Below are 24,412 nucleotides of genomic sequence, written 5' to 3' on the forward strand. Positions count from 1 at the left end.
TTTATATACAAACTATTGAATAAGCTCCCCAAGGACAAAAAATGTGACTTACTCCCTGGCCCTCCATCTTCCCTGTACTATTGTATAGTTCTGTCCTGCTGCTGCTGCTGCTAAGTCGCTTCAGTCGTGTCCGACTCTGTGCAACCCCATAGACGGCAGCCCACCAGGCTCCTCTGTCCCTGGGATTCTCCAGGCAAGAACACTGGAGTGGGTTGCCATTGCCTTCTCCAATGCATGAAAGTGAAAAGTGAAAGTGAAGTCGCTCAGCTGTGTCCGACTCTTAATGACCATGGACTGTCCTGGGTACCTATTAAATACAGGCCCGTCCATTGTTAGAAAAGAACTAGAAGAGTGTTTGTGAAAGTCTGGTCTGGGGTCCACTTTTGGTCATCAGCCTTCAGGGGCTAAAGTTCAGACTGGAGTGCTGGGTTCCAAGCAATTCTGATGCAATAAATCACTATTTCTGAGACTGGGGCCCAGAAGACAATGATGTTAATGACCCCTACCCCCACCTTATTTTTAAGTACATTAAAATCTGAAAGCCTCTTCTGGGGATCCTGAAGAATCCAAAGTGATTTCAGAAAAGAATGTGAATCAGTGCCAGGGGCCATCTCCCTGTCTTCAGTTTCTCTGCCCTGCCTGGTAGCCCTGCTGGAATGAAAGTCCCTCTAGCCTGTCACCTGTCCACCTAATACAGCATCTGCTGGCATTCTGTCCTGCCCTCTCTCAGCCTGGCAAGGGCAGTGGGAGGGTCACAGGGTCCCTACTCCTCAGCACGCACGTACTGTCTTGAGTCCAAAGCAGGAGGACATCTGGTAGCCACTGGATCAGACTGAACTGACTGAGCCACAGTAAGATGGGCTCAAAAACAACCAATAAAATGCAGAGGCGACCCTGGGGATGCAGGTTATTAGAAATGAGCCACTGCCCATAGATGAGGGAAGATGCTCGAGTGAGCATTTTACATGCTAGATTTTTAAGGCGAAACATCCCTGAGACATTCTTCAGGGACCTGTTCAGGGACTTGGCTTTATAGACCGAGGGGACAGTGCAGCCCTCATACCTGTGGTCCCTGGACGCCCGGCATCGCCTCTGAGTCCTTTGGACCCTGGTGCTCCTGGAAGTCCGCTCTTTCCCGGAAGTCCTGGGTAGCCGATAGCAGGATCTCCTGGGTGTCCTTTCTGACCATTCACTCCAGGTGAACCTGGAGCTCCTGGGGGCCCAACAGGGGAGGACCCCTTTTCACCTCCCAAACCTGGTTCTCCTATATCACCACGGAAACCTATCCAACATAAAAGTGTTTAAATTTTTACACGTACAAATATAAAATCAACACACGTGTAAGAATACTACTTTAATTAAAAACACATTATTTTAAAATACAGGGGTACTTACTAAAATTAAAGGGTAACTTAATAGGCAATACTGGGTTTTTTTGTTGTTGAAAAATAAATCATAACTGTGTTTCCTATAAGCCAATGATGTTTCCATATTGCTTTCGCTTAGTGGCAAACTGTCTAGACTGAGCAGTTTCTAACAACATAGACCAATAACAGCCTGTAACTCATGCTCCAGGCCTGAGGAGCCCTGAAAAGTCACAGAAGTATCATAACCCAGAAGTTATTAAAACATAGCTAAGTGCTTAATGTATCAAAAAAAAAAACCCCATTCCCCACTCACATAGGGATCCCTGGGCCATTTGCTGACTGTGATCATCCAGTTTAGAGGTATCCAGACATTTCTAAATGAAAAGCTCTTATTTACCAGGTGGACCAGGTCTTTCTGAGATTCCTGGTTTGCCACGTTGACCCTTTTGTCCATCCAAACACCTCAGCCCAGGAGCACCCCGATGACCTGGAAGGCCCTTTGGACCTAAACAATAACAACAAACACAGACTCAGTAAAACACAAAGCAAATGAGAACAAAATAAGATGACTTAAAAAAAAACACCCAAAACTATGTTAAATCTTTCTTAGGATATTTTTACTTTATGGAAGTAAAAGTGTTGCCTGCATGTGCCTGATCAGTTGCTCAGTTGAGTCTGACTCTGTGACCCTGTGGACTGTAGCCCCCAGGCTCCTCTTATCCATGGGATTTTCCCAGCAAGAACACTGGAGTGGGTTACCATGCCCTCCCCCAGGGGATCTTCTCGACCCAGGATTCGAACCCACATCTCCTGCGTCTCCTGCACTGCAGGCAGGCTGATTACCACTGAGCCACCAGGGAAGCCTTAGCCACATTTATACAATCATTTTATGTCATGTGCTCCAAACCGTATTTCACAGAGATGTATATTCAGTTACTTTCTCAGAAGCCATACAGTAAAGAATTTACACCACCATTCAGATGAACCCTTTGGTACCGTCCTGCGCTGAGTCTCAAACACAAATACATGAGTATAACCTTCCTTCTAAGAGGATAGATGTAGTGGCCAGTGGGTAGCTTGATGAGAAAACACCAGAATAAAGACCCAATCTATTTCCCTGCATTTACTACATTTGCCCTTATATGAAGTACAGGCAAAAAGTACCTGCAAAAAGAATTGAGTTTTTTTAAACTTTCTGTGATTTCTTACTAGGAGCTATCTCAGCTAAAATAACTTATAAATTATGGATTTCAAAGGAGTTAACAACTGCTAACTGAAACTCTGAGTGTTCACTTCCCTTGAGGCTGAAGCTGCTGAAAGTAATCATAAGCATTTTTTTTATCCATCCTTAGGGGCTTCCCAGGTAGCTCAGAAGGTAAAGAATCTGCCTGCAATGTGGGAGACCCAGGTTCGATCCCCAGGTCAGGATGATCCCCTGGAGAAAGAATGGCTACCCACTCCAGTATTCTTGCCCTGGAGTATCCCATGGACAGAGGAGCCTGGCAGGCTACAGTTCATTGGATCACAAAGAGTTGGATACAACTGAGTGATATATCGGATATATCGGATAGTCAGATATATCTGACTGACAGATATATCTATCCATGACAGTATCCATGACAATGCTCAATGTGAAAATGAGCATTCAGTGAATCAACCAACAATTCCTCACTGCATAGATTCAAAATTACACCTCCACAAGCTACCGTCTCGTGGTGGGTGGCCTGTATGTCCTACACTTTGATCTGGGGCTTGGTCATGTGACTTGCTTTGGCCAAAAGGATCCTAACACACACCATGAAGCAATGAGAGGTATGAGGTATGCCAGTGAAGCTGGACCCCACCCTCTTGCATTTCTGCAGCCACAGGAGCAGGGCACACCCTGGCACCACAGAGAGGTGCATGTTGCAGACCTGACCTGACCTGGAGCCAGGGACCAAGTCACTAGAGATCATCTGAGGTCAGCTGAACCCAAACCAACTACAGACCCATATGAGAGAAAATAATGTTACACAACATTATTGGTATGCAAGCTAGTGGTTATAGAGGGCAATAACACGTCATTCATCATTCAACCTTTAAATAATTTCTGTAGTGACGTAGAACAAAAAGGTGACCTCTAGTGGCCATGCTAGTACTTAATGGATCAATTTAAGTGAACTCTGAATAAATATTGTGTTGGCCGAAAAGTTTGTTCAGGTTTTTCTATAAGATGTTATGAGCTTTTGGGCCCACTCAGTATAAAAGAATTAGGAAAAAAAATCCCTTATATAAATTTTGGGTTAAATTCAGCTATAAATAAGTGATTGAGTCAAGTGACATGATTGTATAAAAGTGTAGTCGGGGTGTAGATGTGTGGGCATTTTTCAGAATGTCTCTATTCAGAAATCTGGGTCTTTTGGACAGCAGATAGAGTAAAATTTAAAATTAGTAAGCAATTTTTTCACTCTCTGGGCAGAGGTAAAGAAAAGATTCAGTTTTAAAATGTTTAGTTTTTGTGTTAAAAGGGCAGTCAGTTTTGCTGATATGTGATCAAATCAAGGTAAATTTTGCTGCACAGAAATATTATTCAGAGTGTGTTCGGTAGACTTGGGACTTAGGGGTAATGCCTACAAATCCTGTTTCTCCAGAGTCCCTCAAAACTTTATAATCAGGGTAGAAATAGCCTGAAGAACTCCCTGAGGATTTGCCATTGGTTTATCTGTCTTGCAGGTTCTTTTACTTTGAGAATGTGTATGACAGGAACTTCTCCTTGATAGTACCTGGAGGACCATCAAAACCTGGAGGGCCTGGCCTCCCAGGGTATGTTACGTTACAAGGAATTGTATCACCTGGAATGAAAAAAGAAAAAAGTGACATTCATACAATTGATAGATCAATGCAAGTCTCAATAACAGCTTGATTAAAATGCTTTTTCATATAGAAAATATGAAATTCAAAAGAAAAAAAGACTCCTGGCCATCATTAGGTCACTTGAATTACTTTTATTTTGAATTTCCAGCAGATCTATCCTGAAATCTGAACTTCAGCTGTCAGAACAATAATAAACAGAAGGGGAATAAGGAAAATGTTGATTCTAAGAAACAATTTAATTAGTAGTCTATAGAAAACAATAAATTTATAGGTCCATGGATACCTAATACAGTGGAGTCAGAAGCTCTGATAAATCATGAAACAGTAGTAAGCATCCAGCACTGAGATTCTAAGATTTGGCTCTGGATATGGAGGAATTGTGCCCAAAGAAAAAGAGAGTGGGAGAGAGAGTAATTTAAAAATGCCATTTATTGAAGGCCTGCAACGTTTCAAATATATTCTCTCTCTCTTGTTTTCCTAATGTCTCTGCAATGTGGTTTTTGTCATCCCTCATTTTATTTAGTGAAAAAAAAAACTTCAAAGTTGTGCCTCTGAATTCTCTTCTCCTTTAAAACTCAATGTTCCCCTTTTAATAGAAATTATATCTCCTAATGTGTTAGACTAAATGCTGTCAAATAAAAAATGAACCACATGAATAAAAATCATGCTAGAAGATTTTGATGGTCACAGATCATAATCTTAATCCATATCAAATTTTGCGGTATTTGTCTTTCTGTTGTCAAAACAAGAACCAAAGATATTATTATATTATAAAATTCCACAATTAACTATGTAACCCAAGATACATGGACATATTACAAAAGAGAAAATCTTAAATAAATCTGTTTCCAAGTTTTTGAAAGTTTTCAGCTATAAAACTACAAATCATTTTCTTGTTTGGAATTCAAATAACTGTCAAATATATTTAAAAGACCATTTTTTTTCTCCCTAGAGTGCTTACAAATGGGTTTTCATGGGCAATGTTGTATTTTAAAATGAAATGTTGGTGGTTTTTTATTAAAATACTACAAATTATCTCAAAAGACTGTAAAAAAGAGATTTTGAATATATACACGTATGTAATTTTAACACAGTCAGATTGTCCACAGTGATATGGAGAAATAAATGAAAGGCAAGTTGCCAAACCAGTAAAACAGCAAAGACAGCTTAGCATTTTAAAGCCTTGTTTTAAATATTGATTGTGCTGTAACGTCTTTATTTGTTTGACAACGTTCAAGGTTTGAACAGCAACTTGTAGGAATTTTATTTTAGAGGTTCTGCCACAGCTATAATATCTCTGCTCAGAAGAGAGGCTCACTTTAGTTTCCATAATTGCACCTGACATTCTGCCACAAGAACATTCAAAGTTACCTTTCCGACCCTTCCGACCATCAGGACCCCTGTTGCCTGGGCAGCCTGGAGCTCCTGGTTGCCCTCTGTCTCCTGGAGGGCCAGGAAATCCCAGGCCTGGGGGCCCCCTAGGTCCCGCTCTGCCAGGGGGCCCTGGCGGTCCAGGAGGCCCTTTATCACCTGGGGCTGCATCCTCGTGATCACCCTAGGAACATTTGCATCACAAGTCAATCATCAGTCTTTGAAAGGCCATGAACACAAAGCTCTCATTGTCATCGTAGGCTACAGAAACGCATGCAGAAAGCCAGAGATTCCAGAAGTTACTTAATAGCACGTGTAATTTAAAATGTTTAACCGAGATTTTTTACAGACATATACAGCATACGTTCTTCAGGTGTGTGTGTTATGCCTCAAATACAGAAAGTTATGTGTGTTACATCTTTTATTTTTAAAGATTTTATTGATGTGGGCCATTTTTAACGTCTTTATTGAATTTGTTACAACATTGCTTCTGTTTTCTGTTTTGGTTTTTTGGCCCCGAGGCATGTGGGATCTTAGTTCCCTGACAAGGGATCGAACCATATCCCCTACATTATGTCTCATAGTCTTTTCTTATGAATTTCATTAGCTACATGTAATCTCCATCCAAAACATGTTTGAAAAATGCAGAAATGTCATTTACTCGTGGGACCCTGCATCAGCCAATATGTCTATCCAGTAGATCTGCACTAGTTCCTCCCTTCTTGTTTACTGCTTTGCCTCACGTGCTTCTCCATCAGGGAACAGAACTGAAGGCAATTCTCAGGACCTGTGTGTACCCTCCACCCTACAGAGTCAACTGAACAGACCTGAAACCAGTGGGGGCTTCACAGAGACAAGCGTCCCAGAAGGAAATAAACACCATGAAAATAATACAAAGACTAGAGACAGAACGTCTTGCCGTGATGAACCACCACTCAGGATTTTAGACTATCTGCAATATGCCATATCTTTATAGCAACCAACTTCTTGTGGCAGTAAATCAAAGGTGACTCTGATTTGCAGCATGTTGACGCTTTACTGAGTTTAGCTTTTTAAACCGGGATGTTCTGTGACCGTATGAGTGAAACTCTACAGCAGGAGAATTATACATACAGGCGGCCCCGTGTCCCCCTTTTCTCCAGCATATCCATCTCGGCCATGTTGTCCCTGCTGCCCTGGAAGTCCAGGGGGCCCATCAGGCCCTCTTTCTCCTTTGTGTCCTGGGAACAAAGGCCAAAAGATTTAAGTCCTTCTCAGCAGTGAGCAAAGGTGAAAGGAAACAGAAGACTAAAAATAAAGGCAATGACCTTGACTCTGCATGAGCAGGTAGAGATTCCTCTGAGTGTCTCAGCTGACTAAAGTCACACAAAGACAATCACGCAAAAATCAGAGGGGAGATTGACAGTGGCCAAACCCGCTGATTCTCTTATTTGAGAAGCGTTTCTTTTCTCATTCTGACAAAAGAGATTGTGTGTGGAGGTGCCAGTCTCTACAGCATCTTCCTCAGCTTGCATGATGCCAAACTTGGTACCCAGCCCTTGGCCATAGTGAATGGGGAAGTGGTCCATGGTTGGGCATGTGCCCCAGGCTAATCCAATCCTTCCTGGAGTTTTTTCCCTAACTGGAGCAAAAAGAAGTAGAGCTCTCTTTCACCTCTGGTTGTGAACTTGGAGCTGCCTGCAGGCACATATCCATAGCCCAGAGAAAACCAGATGGGGAGAAAATGCAGACGGCACAATGAAAGATACAAGAAGCCAAGACAGCTTCCTGATGCAGGCATCCCAGTGCAAATCATACATCTAACCTTTCAAATTTTTCTTAGGTAAGTCAATAAATTACTTCTTTAAAAACACTACTTCAAGCTGGGTTTCTGTCACTTACAACCAAAATACTCTTTTTAAAAAAATATTTATTTGAGTTTGTTGGGTCATGTTTATTGCAGCGTTCAGGCTCAGTTGCCCTGAAGTATGTGGGATCTTAGTTCCCCAACCAGGGATCAAACTGGCATCCCCTGCATTGGGAGGTGAAGTCTTAACCCCTGGACTACCATGGAAGTCCCCCCAAACTTTCTTGATTAATACAAGATATACAATGCAGTGAATAACCACTGGACAAGTCAAGCGAGGTCTTGTTTCAATCAAACCCAGTTCACAACAAAGAGGATTTGAGTATGTGACTAAAGGAGTATTTGTGTTTTCAGATAAGATACAGAGGATTTAGGCTCAACAGTCACAAGACTCTAAAGGGCAGGGAATATGTTTAAGCAATCTCAACAATCTCAAATCGAATTACAGAACTGATCTTAGGTCACAGGGAAAATTAATGCAAAAGAATGGTTCATACATCATTCATAAAATGGCAGGGAGCAAAGTGATTGATTATGCTCACCTTTCACTCTTGATACAACCATGTCACCTTTGTCTCCTTTGCTGCCAGGTAGTCCTGAGGCACCAGGTTTTCCCTTGGTGAAAAGAACAAGTCAGTTTAATTGTTGAATACCTCCAACCTCTCTCCTCTTTCCTTCTAAATCACCTGTTCCAGATTCTAGTTTGGCACAATTGGTATCATTCTCTTTCCTCCCTGCCTTACAAAATTGAGGTTCTTGAACTGCATGTAAAACTGGTGGAGTCTGAATAAAGTCTGCACTGGGTTCAATAGAAATCATTGTTAGTTTCTTGGTTTTGGCAATATACTCTGTTTAAATAAGATATCACTGGGGGCTTCTCTGGCGGCTCAGTGGTAAAGAATCTGCCTGCCAATGCAAGAGACAGAGGTTCGATCCTTGGGTCAAGAAGATTCCCTGGAGGAGGAAATGGCAACCCACTCTAGTAGTCTCGCCTGTGAAATACTGTAGACAGGAGCCCAAGCTGCAGTCCATGGGGTCACAAAAGAGTCAGACACTACTTAGAGACTAAACAACAACAAGATATCATTGGGGGAAGCTGGGTGAAGGATTCACGGGACCTCTCTGGATGATTGTGCAACTTTTTGGGAGCCATAAAATAAAAGCATCTCAAAATAATTTATAATAAAAAAATTTTACTATTTTGGGTGTTGTAATGGCACCCCACTCCAGTACTCTTGCCTGGAAAATCCCATGGATGGAGGAGCCTGGTGGGCTGCAGTCCATGGCATCGCTAAGAGTTGGACACGACTGAGTGACTTCACTTTCACTTTTCACTTTCATGCATTGGGGAAGGAAATGGCAACCCACTCCAGTATTCTTGCCTGGAGAATCCCAGGGCCGGGGGAGCCTGGTGGGCTGTCATCTATGGGGTCGCACAGAGTCGGACACGACTGAAGCGACGCAGCAGCAGCAGCAGTGTAAAATTGGGAGGAAAAGGAGGGGAGATAACCACAAAAGCTGCCACCAGAGGGACCTCCCTGGTGAAAGTGCAAGTATTAGTCACTCAGTGGTGTCCAACCAACCCAAGGACCACACCCAGGTCTTCTGCATTGCAGGCAAATTCCTTACCATCTGCACCACTAGGGACATCCCTGGTGGTCCAGTGGTTAAGAATCTGTGCTTCCAATACAGAGGGTTCGATTCCTGGTTGGAGAACTAAGATTCCACACGCTGCAAGGTACAGCCAAAAAATTTAACAATTAAAAAAAAGAGCTGCCACTAGAGTTGAATGCAGACATGAGGGATGAAAGTTCCTAGGGAGGAAAACAACTGTGATACTGATGAACACTGATGAACACGAGAAAGCAAAATAAAAACACTTTCTGTAATCAATGTATTTCCACTTTATGACAAGTAAACAACCAATTTTGGCCAATGGGTTTATCATCTTTTGATCTCAACACTGCTCTGAGACTGGACTATTTGGGTCATGGTTTTGTAAGCTTTACATATTATCAAATATTAAGCTATCTCAAAAGTCTTTTATCCTACTTTTGGTATATTAGAGCGACCAAGCATTACAGTAAATACAATTATAGAAACACACTGTACATAGCTTAAGGTCACTTATCTAGTGACTTCAATAATCAAGAAACATAGATAAGAATCTGGAAGGAAGTAAAAATGACTTAGTGGAATATTTGCTTTGCTTATACAGATGCTACTTTGTCTTATCTTCATACAATCTAACAACATGTTCTAGCAGAATTCATTATCTTTTTGCCTGATTTCTATTAGTTTGTGAGCAATAAACTATGAAGGGGAGTAGAGCTACCAGTGGGAATAAGCACAATGGCAGCATCAGTGAGAGAAGAAACAGCCTAAAATGTACACAACAGGTATCAAAATTAAAGTGGACCAAACAGTTGGGAGCCAATATCGCTTTGCACACACCACTCAATACTCCCCAAAATATCATTCTAGGATACCATCCTGTGTGTAATGATGTCCAGAAGGGAGAGTTGAAAAAATTTCTTTGTAGAAACAGCCAAATGAGACAAGAGAAGAGCTTTAGAAATCATAAAGTGGGAATATAGGTGAAGTGTTCATTGTCTTAATTCTTACTTTTACTGTCTATGCTAAGTCTTGAGTTAACAATGAGACTGGCCAAAGTGTATGCCAGACAGCATCCAATCCAAGAGTTGGTTAATGAAAATGTCCTTCTAGTACCTGAACTATCAAGACAGAAAGCTATTCCCAGAGCACATGAACCAGTTTCTCTCCAGAAAGAGATTGACAGTGACATGCTTAAATAAATAAGACCGGGGTATCCTAAAGATCAAACTCACCCTGGGAGTCTGAACAGTTTACTTTTGTGACCCCATGGACTCTTTGCAACCCCATGGACTGTAGACCATCAGGCTCCTCTGTCCATGGGATTCTCCAGGCAAGAATATTGGAGTGGGTTGCCATTTCCTTCTCCAGGAAATCTTCCTGACCCAGGAATTGAATCCAGGTCTCCTGCATTGCAGGCAGATTCTTTACTGTCTGAGCCACGAGGGAAGCCCTGCACTTTCACCCTGAAGATCAAATTCACCCTGGAATCTGAGAAGTTTATTGGCCAGCACACTGGAGACTTAGGACAAACAGTTCTAATGCTCTGCAGGTGTAGAATTTTAAGTATTAGAGTTAGATTATAGACTTAGTTGAGCTAGTAAGGGGGAAAAAAACATTACCAGGGCTGTGTTTGGATTTTGATAAAGAGATTTACTGAGAACCTACAAGTTGCCAGGCATTATTCTGGGTACAGAAGACACTATAGTTAACAAAACCATCTTGCCTTCACGGCCTTGGATTCCAGTGAAGCAAATGTGGAACCTAAAAAACTTCCAGGGCAAAGGTTAACACAACAACAAAATCTCAGCAGCAACAAAAAAGACCTCTCCGCCAGGCATGTACCAGTTATTTTATATGAAGCCAAAGCAGGGACTTCAGCCATAGATGCCCATCAGGGGGCTGTGCTCTTCTGAGAAGCAGGCAAAAGGGCATAGTGGAGACTAGAGCACCCCAACCTCCTCTCGTAGGCATGACCACCTCTCAGCTTGTGGCAGCAGTGGGAACACATTGGCCTGTGTTAATGAACTTCCAGTTTCTCAAAGGCAGCCACAGATCTCATATGAAGAATACAAAAAGAAAGACTGTGAGGACAAAACCAAAACTGCCAGAGGTTTAGCCCTTGTCAGTCTGTGACCTTTGGTTTGCCCTGCAGCTCCTCAGGGCCAGTGACCCTGGCCATCTGGTCCACTGCTGTGTGACAGCTCTCAATGCACGGCTGAACTGAATTCCTACTAACCCTGGAGGACAGGTGATGTGATACAGATTTTCCAGGAAGGCCGCGGAGATCACCAGTGTCAGGGTTGGGGTGTGAAGCTTGGTCCATGTGCTCCTAAGCCCTATGCCTTGCACTAGAGCATCCTGGTGGGAAACTCCCATCCTAGGAAGTGCTCTCAGGCTAAGGCAATGAATATAAAGCTTTGGTCAATCACAGAAAAAAATGGCAGAGAACATAAACCTACTTTTATGTTTGGTACTTTGCCACCAACCTGTGGCTGCTGGGGCCAGAGATCAGCAGAAGAGAGATGTACAGAGGAGCGAGAGCACCCTGTCTGTGGGTCCTTTTGTTCATCCCTCGCTCCCTCCTTTCCTTTCCTGTGCCCCATGGTGTGAACCTGGTCCCTAACTGTGATCCCAATTTGATGAATTTAATACAGAGAAGTCATATGGACAGAAGCATATACAGAACAAAGACATCAGAAATACGGCCAGTTTAATACAACATTGTAAATGAACTTCAATATAAATTTATATTTATATAAATTTATACTTCAATTTAAATTAAACATTTAAAAACACTAATGAGGTAAGCCCTGGAGCAACTGAATTACATAAACTTTTGCCAGGATAACCCTGGATGAATCTGTAACTCACAATCCAAGATGCTAGCTCTGAGAAGCAACTCAGTGTGAAGGCAGGAAAAAGTTTAGAGTCAATAAAACCTTCACTAAGAAGAGTAAGTAACGACACAGAAAAATACTATGAAAAAATGTTGAATTAAAAAAATCAGACTATAAAATGCAACATACTTAGTAATTACAACCACGTTCATTCAACTTATGTGTATGAAGGATGTAGCTTCTCCTTGAGTTGACTTTGCTAATGTGACAAGTGGGGTGAGGAAGAGTGAAACAAAAACCTTCACTTAAGGCTCTGAAACTGGGATCTTATTTTCCCAAGATTTCCTGAGGGAAATGGAAAAGAGTGCACTGGGGCTGATGGTTGGGCCCCAGGCCACCCCAGGATTAAGCCTCTGTAACAAAGGCTGTCTCCAGCCTCCAGAGGAGTGTGCCCTGGAGGGCACTGATCTTATTCAGAGGGACAGCCTCAGCCCAGGGCACTTGTAATGGTTCCTTGGAACGGTCAGCAAATGAGAGTCACAGCAAGATCTCACCCACCCTCTGGCACAAAACATCATGTCAACTCTGACGGAGCCAATATTTATAGCTCCAGGCCAATCACTCATCTGGATCCTTAACTTGAATCATCTATGCTTCTACTCAGCACTTCCACTTGTTTGTCTAACTGGTGCCTCAAACTTAAAATGTGCCCAATGGCTCTGCATCCTTTCTTACCCCATGCTTACTCTTCACGTTGCCCCCCCATCTTGGTTCCATCCTTTACTTCTCTGCTTTTCATATCTCATGTCTGATCTCACAGCCAGTCTGTTGGCTCTGTGGTCAAAATATATCTAGAATCCAACCACCTCCCGCCACACCCAACATTAATATGGAAACCTGTCCACCTTCATATTTCACCAGGATTACTGGAGCAATCGCTCAGCTAAATCTTCCTACTTCCTCCCTTATCCTCTCTGGTCTGTCCTTAACAAAGCTACCAGTGTGATACTGTTAAAACCAATGTCAGATTTATCCCTCCTTAAGATTCTCCACCAGCTGCTCCATGACATTCAGAGCACAAGTTCTAAGCCAGCCCTTCTACAAAACCCTATGCTCTCCAACCCCTCCTAACCTCCAGCCATTTCTATGACTTCATCTGCTACTCTGCCCCTCATTCTCTCCACTCAAACCACACTAAATGGCAATGGACTTTATTGCCATCTGCCATACTGCACATTCACTTGTCTATCTGTCATGATGTGTGTATTCTCCCCACAGAGAAGGGGCCCCAGGAGGGCAGAGATTGTGCTCTGGTCCCTGCTGTATCTGGAATAGCACCTGGAACATAGTAAGTGCTCAATAAACAATTGACTGAACAAATGAATGATGAATGGATGAATAAAAGGACAGAGACAATTTTTTGCCATTAATATACTTATATATTCAAAACATATAATATATTGTAATTCAACTATACATCAATAAAAATAAATTTTAAAACTTAAAAACCTATATATCACATTATATATATTACAATATATACAATACATATATTAAAAACATATATATAGCACTATAAATTACAGAGGGGTACAACTGAATTATAACTCTGTTAAAAGATAAAAAAAACTGGCAAGTTACTCACCGGTGGCCCTGGAGATCCTTTGGCACCAGGAGGGCCTGGGGAACCTTTTTCTCCAAGCCACCCAGGGAGCCCCAAGTCTCCCTTACTCCCTTGCCTCCCAGGAGGCCCTGGAGGGCCTGATGGGCCCATGGGACCAGGCTGGCAGGCACAGAGCCCTGAGCTCCCTAGACAGAGGATAAAAGGCAGCTTTGTTATATTTCCTGAATGAAATCCCAATAAAGTCCTTACTATACAAAACCAATAGTGTGAATAAGAACAAAAAGGGTCTGATGCACACAATTCTTATCGCAGACAACTGACAACATGTGATGGGGGAGGGGTACAGAGCATGATGTGGAGGTAGCTATGGTCTATGTGGGTGGACATATTGTTTCTAGACAATGGGGTGTTCTGTGTCTTAAAAAATTCACCCTGGTAAAATCAAAGGGAAAAGCTAATGCTGAACTCTATTGCAGAAACTTTGAAAGTAAGAAAATTTCTTATTTTTAAAAGTTTAGATAGCTCTTATTTGGATCCTACTTAGAAAAAAAACCTCTTAATTTGGTTCCTGCTGAAAAAACAACAATTAAAATTGGTTAGAGTATAAACTTTGAACATTTAAAGAATCCAAATAAAATATGTAAAGAGGATTATTGAACGCATATCACAGTTGATAATTCACTAAATGCATTTTCTACTCATCAGGATTTTTAGTCTAAAAAATACCATTAGGATAATCAAATTGCTCAGCTCTCATACCTGCCTGACTCTGTTAGCCAAAAACACACCAAACAATTTAGAGTGTAGAAACAGAGAGCTAGAGGCATTTGGTGAATCTAGGAAAGATGGGACCCACAGAGAGAAATTGAAATTGAAGATCAAAACTGTCCTATCTCTGCTTTTTTCAAGGAATTGAGAGGATCTCATGGAAAAGAGTCACCACTTTGAGACAAATCTCATGGCAGATAAATGTCTCCTTTATACTCTAAAATATGGATTTGACTTTTTGGCAAGGTCTAATCACGTCACAAGCACACAATGAGTTAGGTAGTCACAGGGTAACTAAAGGGAGTAAAAAACCTAAATGAAAGGCCACACTGTACATATCATATAATGCCTCCCAACCCTCCACTGCTGTTTTTTTTCTAGAAATTCTACTTGGAGGAATACTTGCCTTTTTCTCCTTTGGAGCCTCGTCTTCCTGGAGGACCCACTTTGCCTTTTATTCCTTGTGGTCCGGGTTGCCCAACAGTACAATATACAACTTCACAGTGGGATAGGGGAGTGCAGAGAGAATCACACAATTTTTGTGAATACCTACTAGCAAACAAGTAGAAGTGTCTCTCATACTTCAATCATCCCCTTACCCCTATTCTTTCTTCCACTCCTTTCTTAAAATTCTTTCTCTCTGATATAAGAATATGTACACAAATAGACCATACAGTTGTCTTAGCAAGCTTCTGGTACCATAACCATTGATTAAAACCATCCCTAATCTCAGCCCTAATTTAGTGGATTGTAGGGTAAGGTAGGGAATAAAAAAACAAACAAATATACCAAAACAAAACAAATAAAGTAAGAATCAGTGTATGGCACAGATCATTTTCCCCCATTCAATTATCAATAATTACCTAATAAAGAAAGCATAAAGCAGAGTTTGTAAAAGCAAAAATTCAGAGATATCTGATCAAAGATGACAGATAAAGTACAAACAGTAAGTTCCTTGTTCTCTCCAAACAGACAGTAAAAGAATATTATAAAAAGACAGAATTCTTTAAGACAAAGAAACAACAAGAGAAAGGAAACAACAGCAAAAAAAAAAAAAAAAAAGTAAAAAGATTTAGCAGATTTTAAAAAGCTGAACTCCAAGCAGGCTGTAGGGGAAGCAGAAAAAGAGCATAGCCGACTGAAAAATCTCTCCTAAAGTTCAGGCATTGGTACCTCCGAAGCAGAATGACAGTGAGGACCCACATAGGCTGACTGGTCAAAGAAACAGCTAAATAGTTAAGAACTCTTTCTTAAAAATTGCAGCAGGAAAAAATAAACTCCCTCAAATAAGAGAAAACAGACAATACAATAAGAAGAAATCTTTAAAAAATAAACTATATAGTTTAAAAAGCAGACAAAGGAAGGCATTTCATCCCTGAGACATGAACAAGCTGCTGCAAAAAGACACATTAAGAGAGAACAACACCAACAACAAAATTCTCAGAAATTAAAAAAAAAGGTTATTAAAGCAGAAATTTCAAAATTCAGAAGCAGAGTTGGAATATGGAGTTGAGGAAGTCTATCAGAAAGTGTAAGGAAAAATAAAAAGATGAAGATAATAGGTGAAGATTTGAAAAAGAGAGGTATAGGATTGATTCTGAAACAGACAAATATATTGTGTCCAGAAATAGAAAGCAGAGGGAAAAATCACAGAATATTTTGAAAAAAATTACTTCAAGACATTTTTCCAGAAATGAGGGATTTGTGTTCAATTGAAACTGCTCTGAGTGCCTGCAAATTTACCCACACTGAGGTAAATCACTGTGAAATTTATGGACATTGAATACAAAGAAAAATTCCTAGAAGCTTTCAGAGAAAAAAGAGACTTTAAACAAAGGATCAACTATCTAAAGATTATTGAACTTCTTAGTAAAAACACTAAAAAAAAAAAAAGAAAGATAGAAAGGAAAATGCCTTCAAAAACCTGAAGGAAAAAATGATTGCAACCTACAATTTTATATTCAACCAAACTATCAATCAAATTTCACAGTAGAATAAAGATATTTCAAATATCCCAAATTTATACACTTTCTCACAAAGCATAATGAAAGAGTAAACCAACAGACGAGGCTGAAGAAAGAAGGTAAAACCACTAGACCATTCAAGTATGACCTAAATCAAATCCCTTACAATTATACAGTGGAAGTGACAAATAGATTCAAGGGATTAGATCTGATAGAGTGCCTGAAGAACTATGGATGGAGGTTTGTAATGTTGTACAGGAGGCTATGATCAAAACCATCCCCAAGAAAAAGAAATTCAAAAAGGCAAAATGGTTGTCTGAGCAGGCCTTACAAATAGCTGAGAAAAGAAGAGAAGTGAAAGGCAAAGGAGAAAAGAAAAGATATATCCAATTGAATAGTTCTAAAGAATAGCAAGGGGAGATTAAAAAAAAGCCTTCCTCAGTGATCAATCCAAAGAAATAGAGGAAAACAAAAGAATGGGAAATACTAGAGATCTTTTCAAAAAAATCAGAGATACAAGGGAAACTTTTATGCAAAGATGGGCACCGTAAAGGACAGAAATGGTATGGACCTAACAGAAGCAGAAGATATTAAGAAGAGGTAGCAAAAATACACAGAAGAACTATACAAAAAAGATCTTAATGACCTAAAAAACCAAGATGGTGTGGTCACTCACCTAGAGCCAGACAACCTAGAATGCAAAGTCAAGTGGGCCTTAGGAAGCATCACTATGAACAAAGTTATTGGAGGTGATGGAATTCCAGTTGAGCTATTTCAAATCTTAAAAGACGACGCTGTGAAAGTGCTGCACTCAATATGCCAGAAAATTTGGAAAACTCAGCAGTGGCCACAGGACTGGAAAAGGTCAGTTTTCATTCCAATCCCAAAGAAAGTAAATGCCAAAGAATGCTCAAACTACCACACAATTGCATTCATCTCACATGCTAGCAAAGTAATGATCAAAATTCTCTAAGCGAGGCTTCAACAATACATGAACTGAGAACTTCCAGATGTTCAAGCTGGTTTTAGAAAAGGCAGAATAACCAGAGATCAAATTGCCACTATCTGTTGGATTATCAAAAAAGCAAGAGAGTTCCAGAGAAACATCTACTTCTGCTTTATTGACCACGCCAATGCCTTTGTCTGTGTGGATAACAGCAAACTGTGAAAATTCTTCAAGAGATGGGAATACCAGACCACCTGACCTGCCTCCTGAGAAACCTGTATGCAGGTCAGGAAGCAACAGTTAGAACTGGACATGGAACAATGGACTGGTTCCAAATTGGGAAAGGAGTATGTCAAGGCTGTATACTGTCACCCTGCTTTTTTAACTTATATGCAGAGTACATCATGAGAAATGTGAGACTGGATGAAGCACAAGCTGGAATCAAGATTGCTGAGAGAAATATCAATAACCTCATATATGCAAATGATATCACCCTTCTGCTTGAAAGCAAAAAGGAACAAGAGCCTCTTGATGAAGGTGAAAGAGGAGAGTGAAAATACTGGCTTAAAATTCAGCACTCAGAAAATGAAGATCATGGCATCCAGCCCCATCACTTCATGGTAAATAGATGGGGAGACAGTGGAAACAGTGACATACTTTATTTTCCTGGGCTCCAAAATCACTACAGATGGTGACTGCAGGCATTAAATTAAAAGATGCTTACTCCTTGGAAGAAAATCTATGACCAACCTAGACAGTGTATAAAAAAGCAGAGACATTACTTTGCCCACAAAAATCCATCTAGTCAAAGCTATGGTTTTTCCAGTGGTCATGTACGGATGTGAGAGTTGGACTATAAAGAAAGCTGAGTGCTGAAGAATTGATGCTTTTGAACTGTGGTGTTAGAGAAGACACTTGAGAGTCCCTTGGACTGTAAAGAATCAAACCAGTCAATCGTAAAGGAAATCAGTCCTAAATATTCATTAGAAGGATTGATGCTGAACCTGAAGCTCCAATACTTTGGCCACCTGATGTGAAGAACTGACTCATTGGAGAAGACCCTGATGTTGGAAAAGATTGAAGGCAGGAGGACAAAGGATGAGATGGTTGGATGGCATCACCGACTCAATGAACATGAGTTTGAGCAAGCTCTGGGAGCTGGTGATGGACAGGGAAGCCTGGTGTGCTGCAGTCCATGGGGTCACAAAGAGTCAAATATGACTGAGCAACTGAACTGAACTGAAAGCGACCAAAGAAATATATGAGTTGTGGGGAAAAAGGAACCCAAAGAAAGAGAGGCAGAGACAGACAGACAGGTAGAGACACAATATGTAGGATAACGATGAAGGAAGATCTCAAGGCAGGGTCTTAGCATCAGCTTTTGAAATTGTAACCTGACCTAACTTGAACAGTCATAAAGCTCCAGAAGAGACTTATTCAAAGAGATAATACTGGTAATGAGTTAGAATGCATGATTAAGAGATTTATACAATTTTCGATAATTTGAGGTTGAATTAGCAATAAGTATATTGAAAACCAAGCAAACACACAAAAAAGAATGTTAAGACAATTATTAACTAAATGCCATGCTGGGAAAGTACAAGAGTAATATATATTATTATATGAATAAACCAATGAATAACATTTATATAATCTTTCAGTATAGATACTGAATATTTAACTAAAATAATGATGATAACTGTATTGATAGGTTGTAGAAATAGAAAACGTGCATGTGTGGCAAGGAAAGAGGGACATTCATCTGTGGACAGGAAAGTCAAACAATATTGCTCAAACTGAAAAATCAAGAAATAGCGACACATGTTTGCTAAATGGTCATAAAAGACAAATAACAGAAGATTCAGCTAACTGTGTGGAAATAATTGCCCCTGGGATGGACAGAATAGGAGACTCTGGGATGGTTATGTTTCACAAAAGGCTTTATAGAGCTGTTTGACTCTTAAGTCTGGTCTGCATATGACTCATAAAAATAAAAACTATATTAAAAAAATAAAAACTGTGTTCATTTACAAAATTCTATCATCACACTTAAATTCTCAACCAAACATTTTCACATTCTTTAATTGATGTGGTAGGTCAATATCAGTTGACGTTTTTGAATTGTTAATAACACTAACTTGGCTTATGAAATATTAGACAACCTTTAAAAAATTTGGAAAGTCACATTTTCTGTATGATACTGCAAATATCAAATGCAACATAAATGTTATGAAATGTGAATGCAGAGCACTTTACCATCTGATCCCGGAGGTCCCGGCAGTCCCGGCACTCCAGGCAGCCCAGTTGGTCCCTGGTTGCCTGGTTTTCCTGGAGCAGAATCAGCTCTTCCAGGAACCCCAGCTGCCCCTGGAAATCCTGGATGACCAGGAAACCCTCGTGGCCCAGGAGGTCCCGTCATGCCTCCAAGAGAAATCAAGAATGAAAACCACATATACTCAGATAATCTCACATTAATACTCTCAAAATATTTTTCTGTGTAAGAAATAAAAATCAGTGCATCTTTCTTAGGCTGTGGAATTTTTTTAAGGAAAAAAAATTGTAGTTTAAAAATAACCGAGTATCCCAGCCATCAAAATGCCTCAACTCCTTTGAAACAAGAACACAAGTGGTAATAAGAAAGATTTGGGGAATCAAATTTTCTTTTTGTCCATTCTTTGGAATTATTGGGAAAGTAGTATATATTATTTAATTAAATTTACTTTTAAAATCTTTCCACCTTGATATTTTGATAGAACATACCTGAACAAACATATCAACACATTCAGTGAATTAAAACATGAGCTCACAGAAAAACAAATACTATATGATATCAGTTATACATGGGATCTAAAAAATACAGCGAACTACTGAATATAAAAAAAGGGAAGCAGATTCAAAGACATAAAGAACAAATTAGTAGTTACTGGTGGGGAGAGGAGAGGGGGAATACTGGGGTAGGGAGCAACAGACTATTATGTATAAAATAAGCTACAAAGATACATTGTACAAAATGGAGAATATAGCCAATATTTTATAATAACTATAACTGGAGCATAATCCTTAAAATTGTGAAGCACTATACTTGCCCCTTGGAAGAAAAGTTATGACCAACCTAGACAGCATGTTAAAAAGCAGAGACATTACTTTGCCCACAAAGGTCCGTCTAATCAAAGCTATGGTTTTTCCAGTGGTCATGTATGGATGTGAGAGTTGAACTATAAAGAAAGCTGAGCACTGAAGAGTTGATGCTTTTGGACTGTGGTGTTGGAGAAGACTCTTAAGAGTCCCTTGGACTGCAAGGACATCCAACCAGTCCACCCTAAAGGAAATCAGTCCTGAATACTCATTGGAAGGATTGATGCTGAAACTGAAACTCCAATACTTTGGCCACCTGGTGCAAAGAACTAACTCATTTGAAAAGACCTTGATGCTGGGAAAGATTGAAGGCGGGAGGAGAAGGGGATGACAGAGGATGAGATGGCTGGATGGCATCACCAACTCAATGGACACGAGTTTGAGTAAACTCCAGGAGTTGCTGATGGAGAGGGAGGCCTGGCGTGCTGCAGTCCATGGGGTTGCAAATAGTCGGACACGACTGAGCTGACTGACTGACTGATACTGTACACCTATAACTTATAATATTGTACAGCAACTATACTTCAATAAAATTTTTAAATAAGGAGAAAATAAAGAGGTAATGCATTAAATCATACAGATAGGCGTCTATGTGTGTGTGTTAGTCACTCAGTCATGTCTGACACTTTGTGACCCCACGGACTATAGTCTGCCAGCTTCCTCTGTCCATGGGATTCTCCAGGCAAGAATACTGAAGTAGGTTGCCATTTCCTTCTCCAGGGGATCTTCCTGACCCAGGGATCGAACCCAGTTATCTTGCATTGTAAGTGGATGCTCTACCATCTGAACTCTTAGGGTAGCCCTTAGATAGGTATCTAGTATATAATTTTAAAGTGAAAGTGGAGAGTGTAAAAGTTGGCTTAAAGCTCAACATTCAGAAAACGATCATGGCATCCGGTCCCATCACTTCATGGGAAATAAATGGGGAAACAGTGGAAACAGTGTCAGACTTTATTTTTTGGGGCTCCAAAATCACTGCAGATGGTGACTGCAGCCATGAAATTAAAAGATGCTTACTCCTTGGAAGGAAAGTTATGACCAACCTAGATAGCATATTCAAAAGCAGAGACATTACTTTGCCAACAAAGGTCCATCTAGTCAAGGCTATGGTTTTTCCTGTGGTCATGTATGGATGTGAGAGTTGGACTGTGAAGAAGGCTGAGCACCAAAGAATTGATGCTTTTGAAGTGTGGTGTTGGAGAAGACTCTTGAGAGTCCATTGGACTGCAAGGAGATCTAACCAGTCCATTCTGAAGGAGATCAGCCCTGGGATTTCTTTGGAAGGAATGATGCTAAAGCTGAAACTCCAGTACTTTGGCCACCTCATGCGAAGAGTTGACTCATTGGAAAAGACTCTGATGCTGGGAGGGATTGGGGTCAGGAGGAGAAGGGGACGACAGAGGATGAGATGGCTGGATGGCATCACTGACTCGATGGACGTGAGTCTGAGTGAACTCCAGGAGTTGGTGATGGACAGGGAGGCCTGGCGTGCTGCGATTCATGGGGTCACAAAGAGTCGGACACGACTGAGCGACTGATCTGATCTGACGAGAAGGCAATGGCAACGCACTCCAGTCCTCTTGCCTGGAAAATCCCATGGACAGAGGAGCCTGGTAGGCTGCAGTCCATGAGGTCGCTAAGAGTTGGACACGACTGAGCGACTTCACTTTCACTTTTCACTTTCATGCATTGGAGAAGGAAATGGCAACCCACTCCAGTGTTCTTGCCTGGAGAATCCCAGGGACGGGGGAGCCTGGTGGGCTGCCGTCTATGGGGTCGCAGTGTCGGACACGACTCAAGCGACTTAGCAGCAGCAGCAGCAGGAGAATTTAATGAGAAAATTAGTGTTGCCTTTTAGATACTAAAATGTGATATTTGGGCATGCTTGTAATATGCATCACAGAAAGCAATGGCACCCCACTCCAGTACTCTTGCCTGGAAAATCCCATGGACAGAGGAGCCTGGTAGGCTGCAGTCCATGGGGTCGCTAGAGTCAGACACGACTGAGCGACTTCACTTTCACTTTTCACTTTCACGCATTGGAGAAGGAAATGGCAACCCAGTGTTCTTGCCTGGAGAATCCCAGGGACAGGGGAGCCTGATGGGCTTCCATCTATGGGGTCGCATAGAGTCAGACATGACTGAAGCGACTTAGCAGCAGCAGCAGCGGCAATAATATGCTTATATGGAGATAGCCTTCTAATCTTTTATGCTCAAATTAAATGGGGAGCATACTTTCTTAACACAGCCAAAAAATTGGACTCATATAATTATCTATATAGAGGTAATATACTATAACCATGTAGGTTTGTGGAAAGCATAGAGATGCTAGATTTGAACCTGGCCTCTGTCTCTCTAGCCACAGGAACCAAAGTAGGTTATGTAACTTATTTAATTCTCTACATCTTCCTCAGAGGCTTCTAATAAGGATGAAACAACATAATCCACATAAGGACCTTAATGTATAGGGACTGGCTATAGGAAGTTCTCAGCAAAGGATTGGAAGTTCAGGGGAGGTCAAAGTAATGCAGGAGCAGCTGAATCCTGCCCCTCCTCCTTGATACCCTACTCACCCACCCCATACTGACAGCTTTGGCTTCAAAACAGCCAGAAGCCCTCATATGATAGCAACCACTTCTATCTGCTTCATCCTAAGCACAGCTAGTACCAGAATCTCTCAGATGGAAGATGGTCATTATTAAAGATGGCGTCCTGGTAGCTCTCACTTCTCATGCTCTTGCAGAACCCTGACAGCCTCCTAGAAAGAAGTGGAGGTCCCTCTTCCCTGCAATGTGGCAGCCTTTGGTGACTGAACTAATCAAGTATGGCGGGAGTGACGCTGTATGGCTTCCCAGGCCAGATTATTAAAGAAGATTCAGGTTCTGCCTTGTGAGCTGAAATGCTTGGGACTGGAGTCCTGAACCACCATGGAAGCAATATTATCACCCAGTAGCCACCATGCTGTAAGGAAGTCTAAGTTAAGTGCAGAGCCACATAGCAAGGTTTGAGACTATATGAGAGACGAATGAGAGAGATGTCTGGCCAGTCCTCATGTTTCTGTTCCAGCTAGTCTACAGCTATGAGTGAGTGAGTGAAGTTGCTCAGTCATGTCCAACTCTTTGTGACCCCATGGACTGTAGCCTACAAGGCTCCTCTGTCCATGGAATTTTCCAGGCAAGAGGACTGGAGTGGGTTGCCATTTCCTTCTCCAGGGGCCTTCCCAACCCAGGGATCAAACCCGGGTTTCCTGTATTGCGGGCAGATGCTTTACAGTCTGAGGCATCAGGGAAGTCCCTAGTCTACAGCTATAACTAGATGAAAATCTTTGCTCTGGAATCACTTGGGTTAATGCCTCCTGAATTCCTGAACCATGGAAAGAGTGAAGGGTATATACTGAATGTTGGGGTTACTTGTTTAGCAACAGACAATTGGAACCCCGTTTGTCATCAGTAATGTAGCACCCAAAGTAAATAGATGGCTTTCATTCTTGTGTGCATATGTGCTGAGGCTTTACATATATTTTCAGACATTAGCTTTACTCCTCAGTTCAGTTCAGTTCAGTTCAGTTGCTCAGTCGTGTCCGACTCTTTGTGACCCCATGAATCGCAGCACGCCAGGCCTCCCTGTCCATCACCAACTCCTGGAGTTTACTCAAACTCATGTCCATAGAGTGGTGATGGCATCCAGCCATCTCATCCTCTGTTGCCCCTTCTCCTCCTGCCCCCTATCCCTCCCAGCATCAGAGTCTTTTCCAATGAGTCAACTCTTCGCATGAGGTGGCCAAAGTACTGGAGTTTCAGCTTTAGCATCATTCTTTCCAAAGAACACCCAGGACTGATCTCCTTTAGAATGGACTGGTTAGATCTCCTTGCAGTCCAAGGGACTCTCAAGAGTCTTCTCCAACACCACAGTTCAAAAGCATCAATTCTTCGGTGCTCAACTTTCTTCACAGTCCAACTCTCACATGCATACATGACTACTGGAAAAACCATAGCCTTGACTAGCCGGACCTTTGTTGTCAAAGTAATGTCTCTGCTTTTGAATATGCTATCTAGGTTGGTCATAACTTTCCTTCCAAGGAGTA

General features: G+C 41.3%; 2 protein-coding genes across 11 annotated transcripts in view; one reads left to right on the forward strand and one right to left on the reverse strand.

The window, feature by feature from the left end:
• Positions 1-6,582, forward strand: part of RHBDD1 (rhomboid domain containing 1) — a 208,775-nt gene extending 202,193 nt beyond the window's left edge. For all 10 annotated transcript variants that reach the window (XM_055573614.1, XM_055573634.1, XM_055573618.1 and 7 more), the window contains one exon: positions 6,350-6,582. In XM_055573614.1, coding sequence (XP_055429589.1) covers positions 6,350-6,567 — 218 coding nt within the window. In that variant the 3' untranslated portion in view covers positions 6,568-6,582. The remainder of the gene's footprint in view (positions 1-6,349) is intronic.
• COL4A4 (collagen type IV alpha 4 chain) overlaps positions 1-24,412 on the reverse strand; it is a 152,746-nt gene that overhangs the window by 59,327 nt on the left and 69,007 nt on the right. The window contains exons 20-28 of the mRNA XM_055573635.1: positions 19,450-19,614; positions 14,686-14,779; positions 13,537-13,696; positions 7,980-8,052; positions 6,705-6,811; positions 5,592-5,775; positions 4,130-4,198; positions 1,765-1,872; positions 1,064-1,282 (exon numbers count right to left, since the gene is read on the reverse strand). Coding sequence (XP_055429610.1) covers positions 1,064-1,282; positions 1,765-1,872; positions 4,130-4,198; positions 5,592-5,775; positions 6,705-6,811; positions 7,980-8,052; positions 13,537-13,696; positions 14,686-14,779; positions 19,450-19,614 — 1,179 coding nt within the window. The remainder of the gene's footprint in view (positions 1-1,063; positions 1,283-1,764; positions 1,873-4,129; positions 4,199-5,591; positions 5,776-6,704; positions 6,812-7,979; positions 8,053-13,536; positions 13,697-14,685; positions 14,780-19,449; positions 19,615-24,412) is intronic.

This window comes from Bubalus kerabau, chromosome 3, assembly GCF_029407905.1.
Source record: "Bubalus kerabau isolate K-KA32 ecotype Philippines breed swamp buffalo chromosome 3, PCC_UOA_SB_1v2, whole genome shotgun sequence".
In the NCBI taxonomy this organism is placed as follows: domain Eukaryota; kingdom Metazoa; phylum Chordata; class Mammalia; order Artiodactyla; family Bovidae; genus Bubalus; species Bubalus kerabau.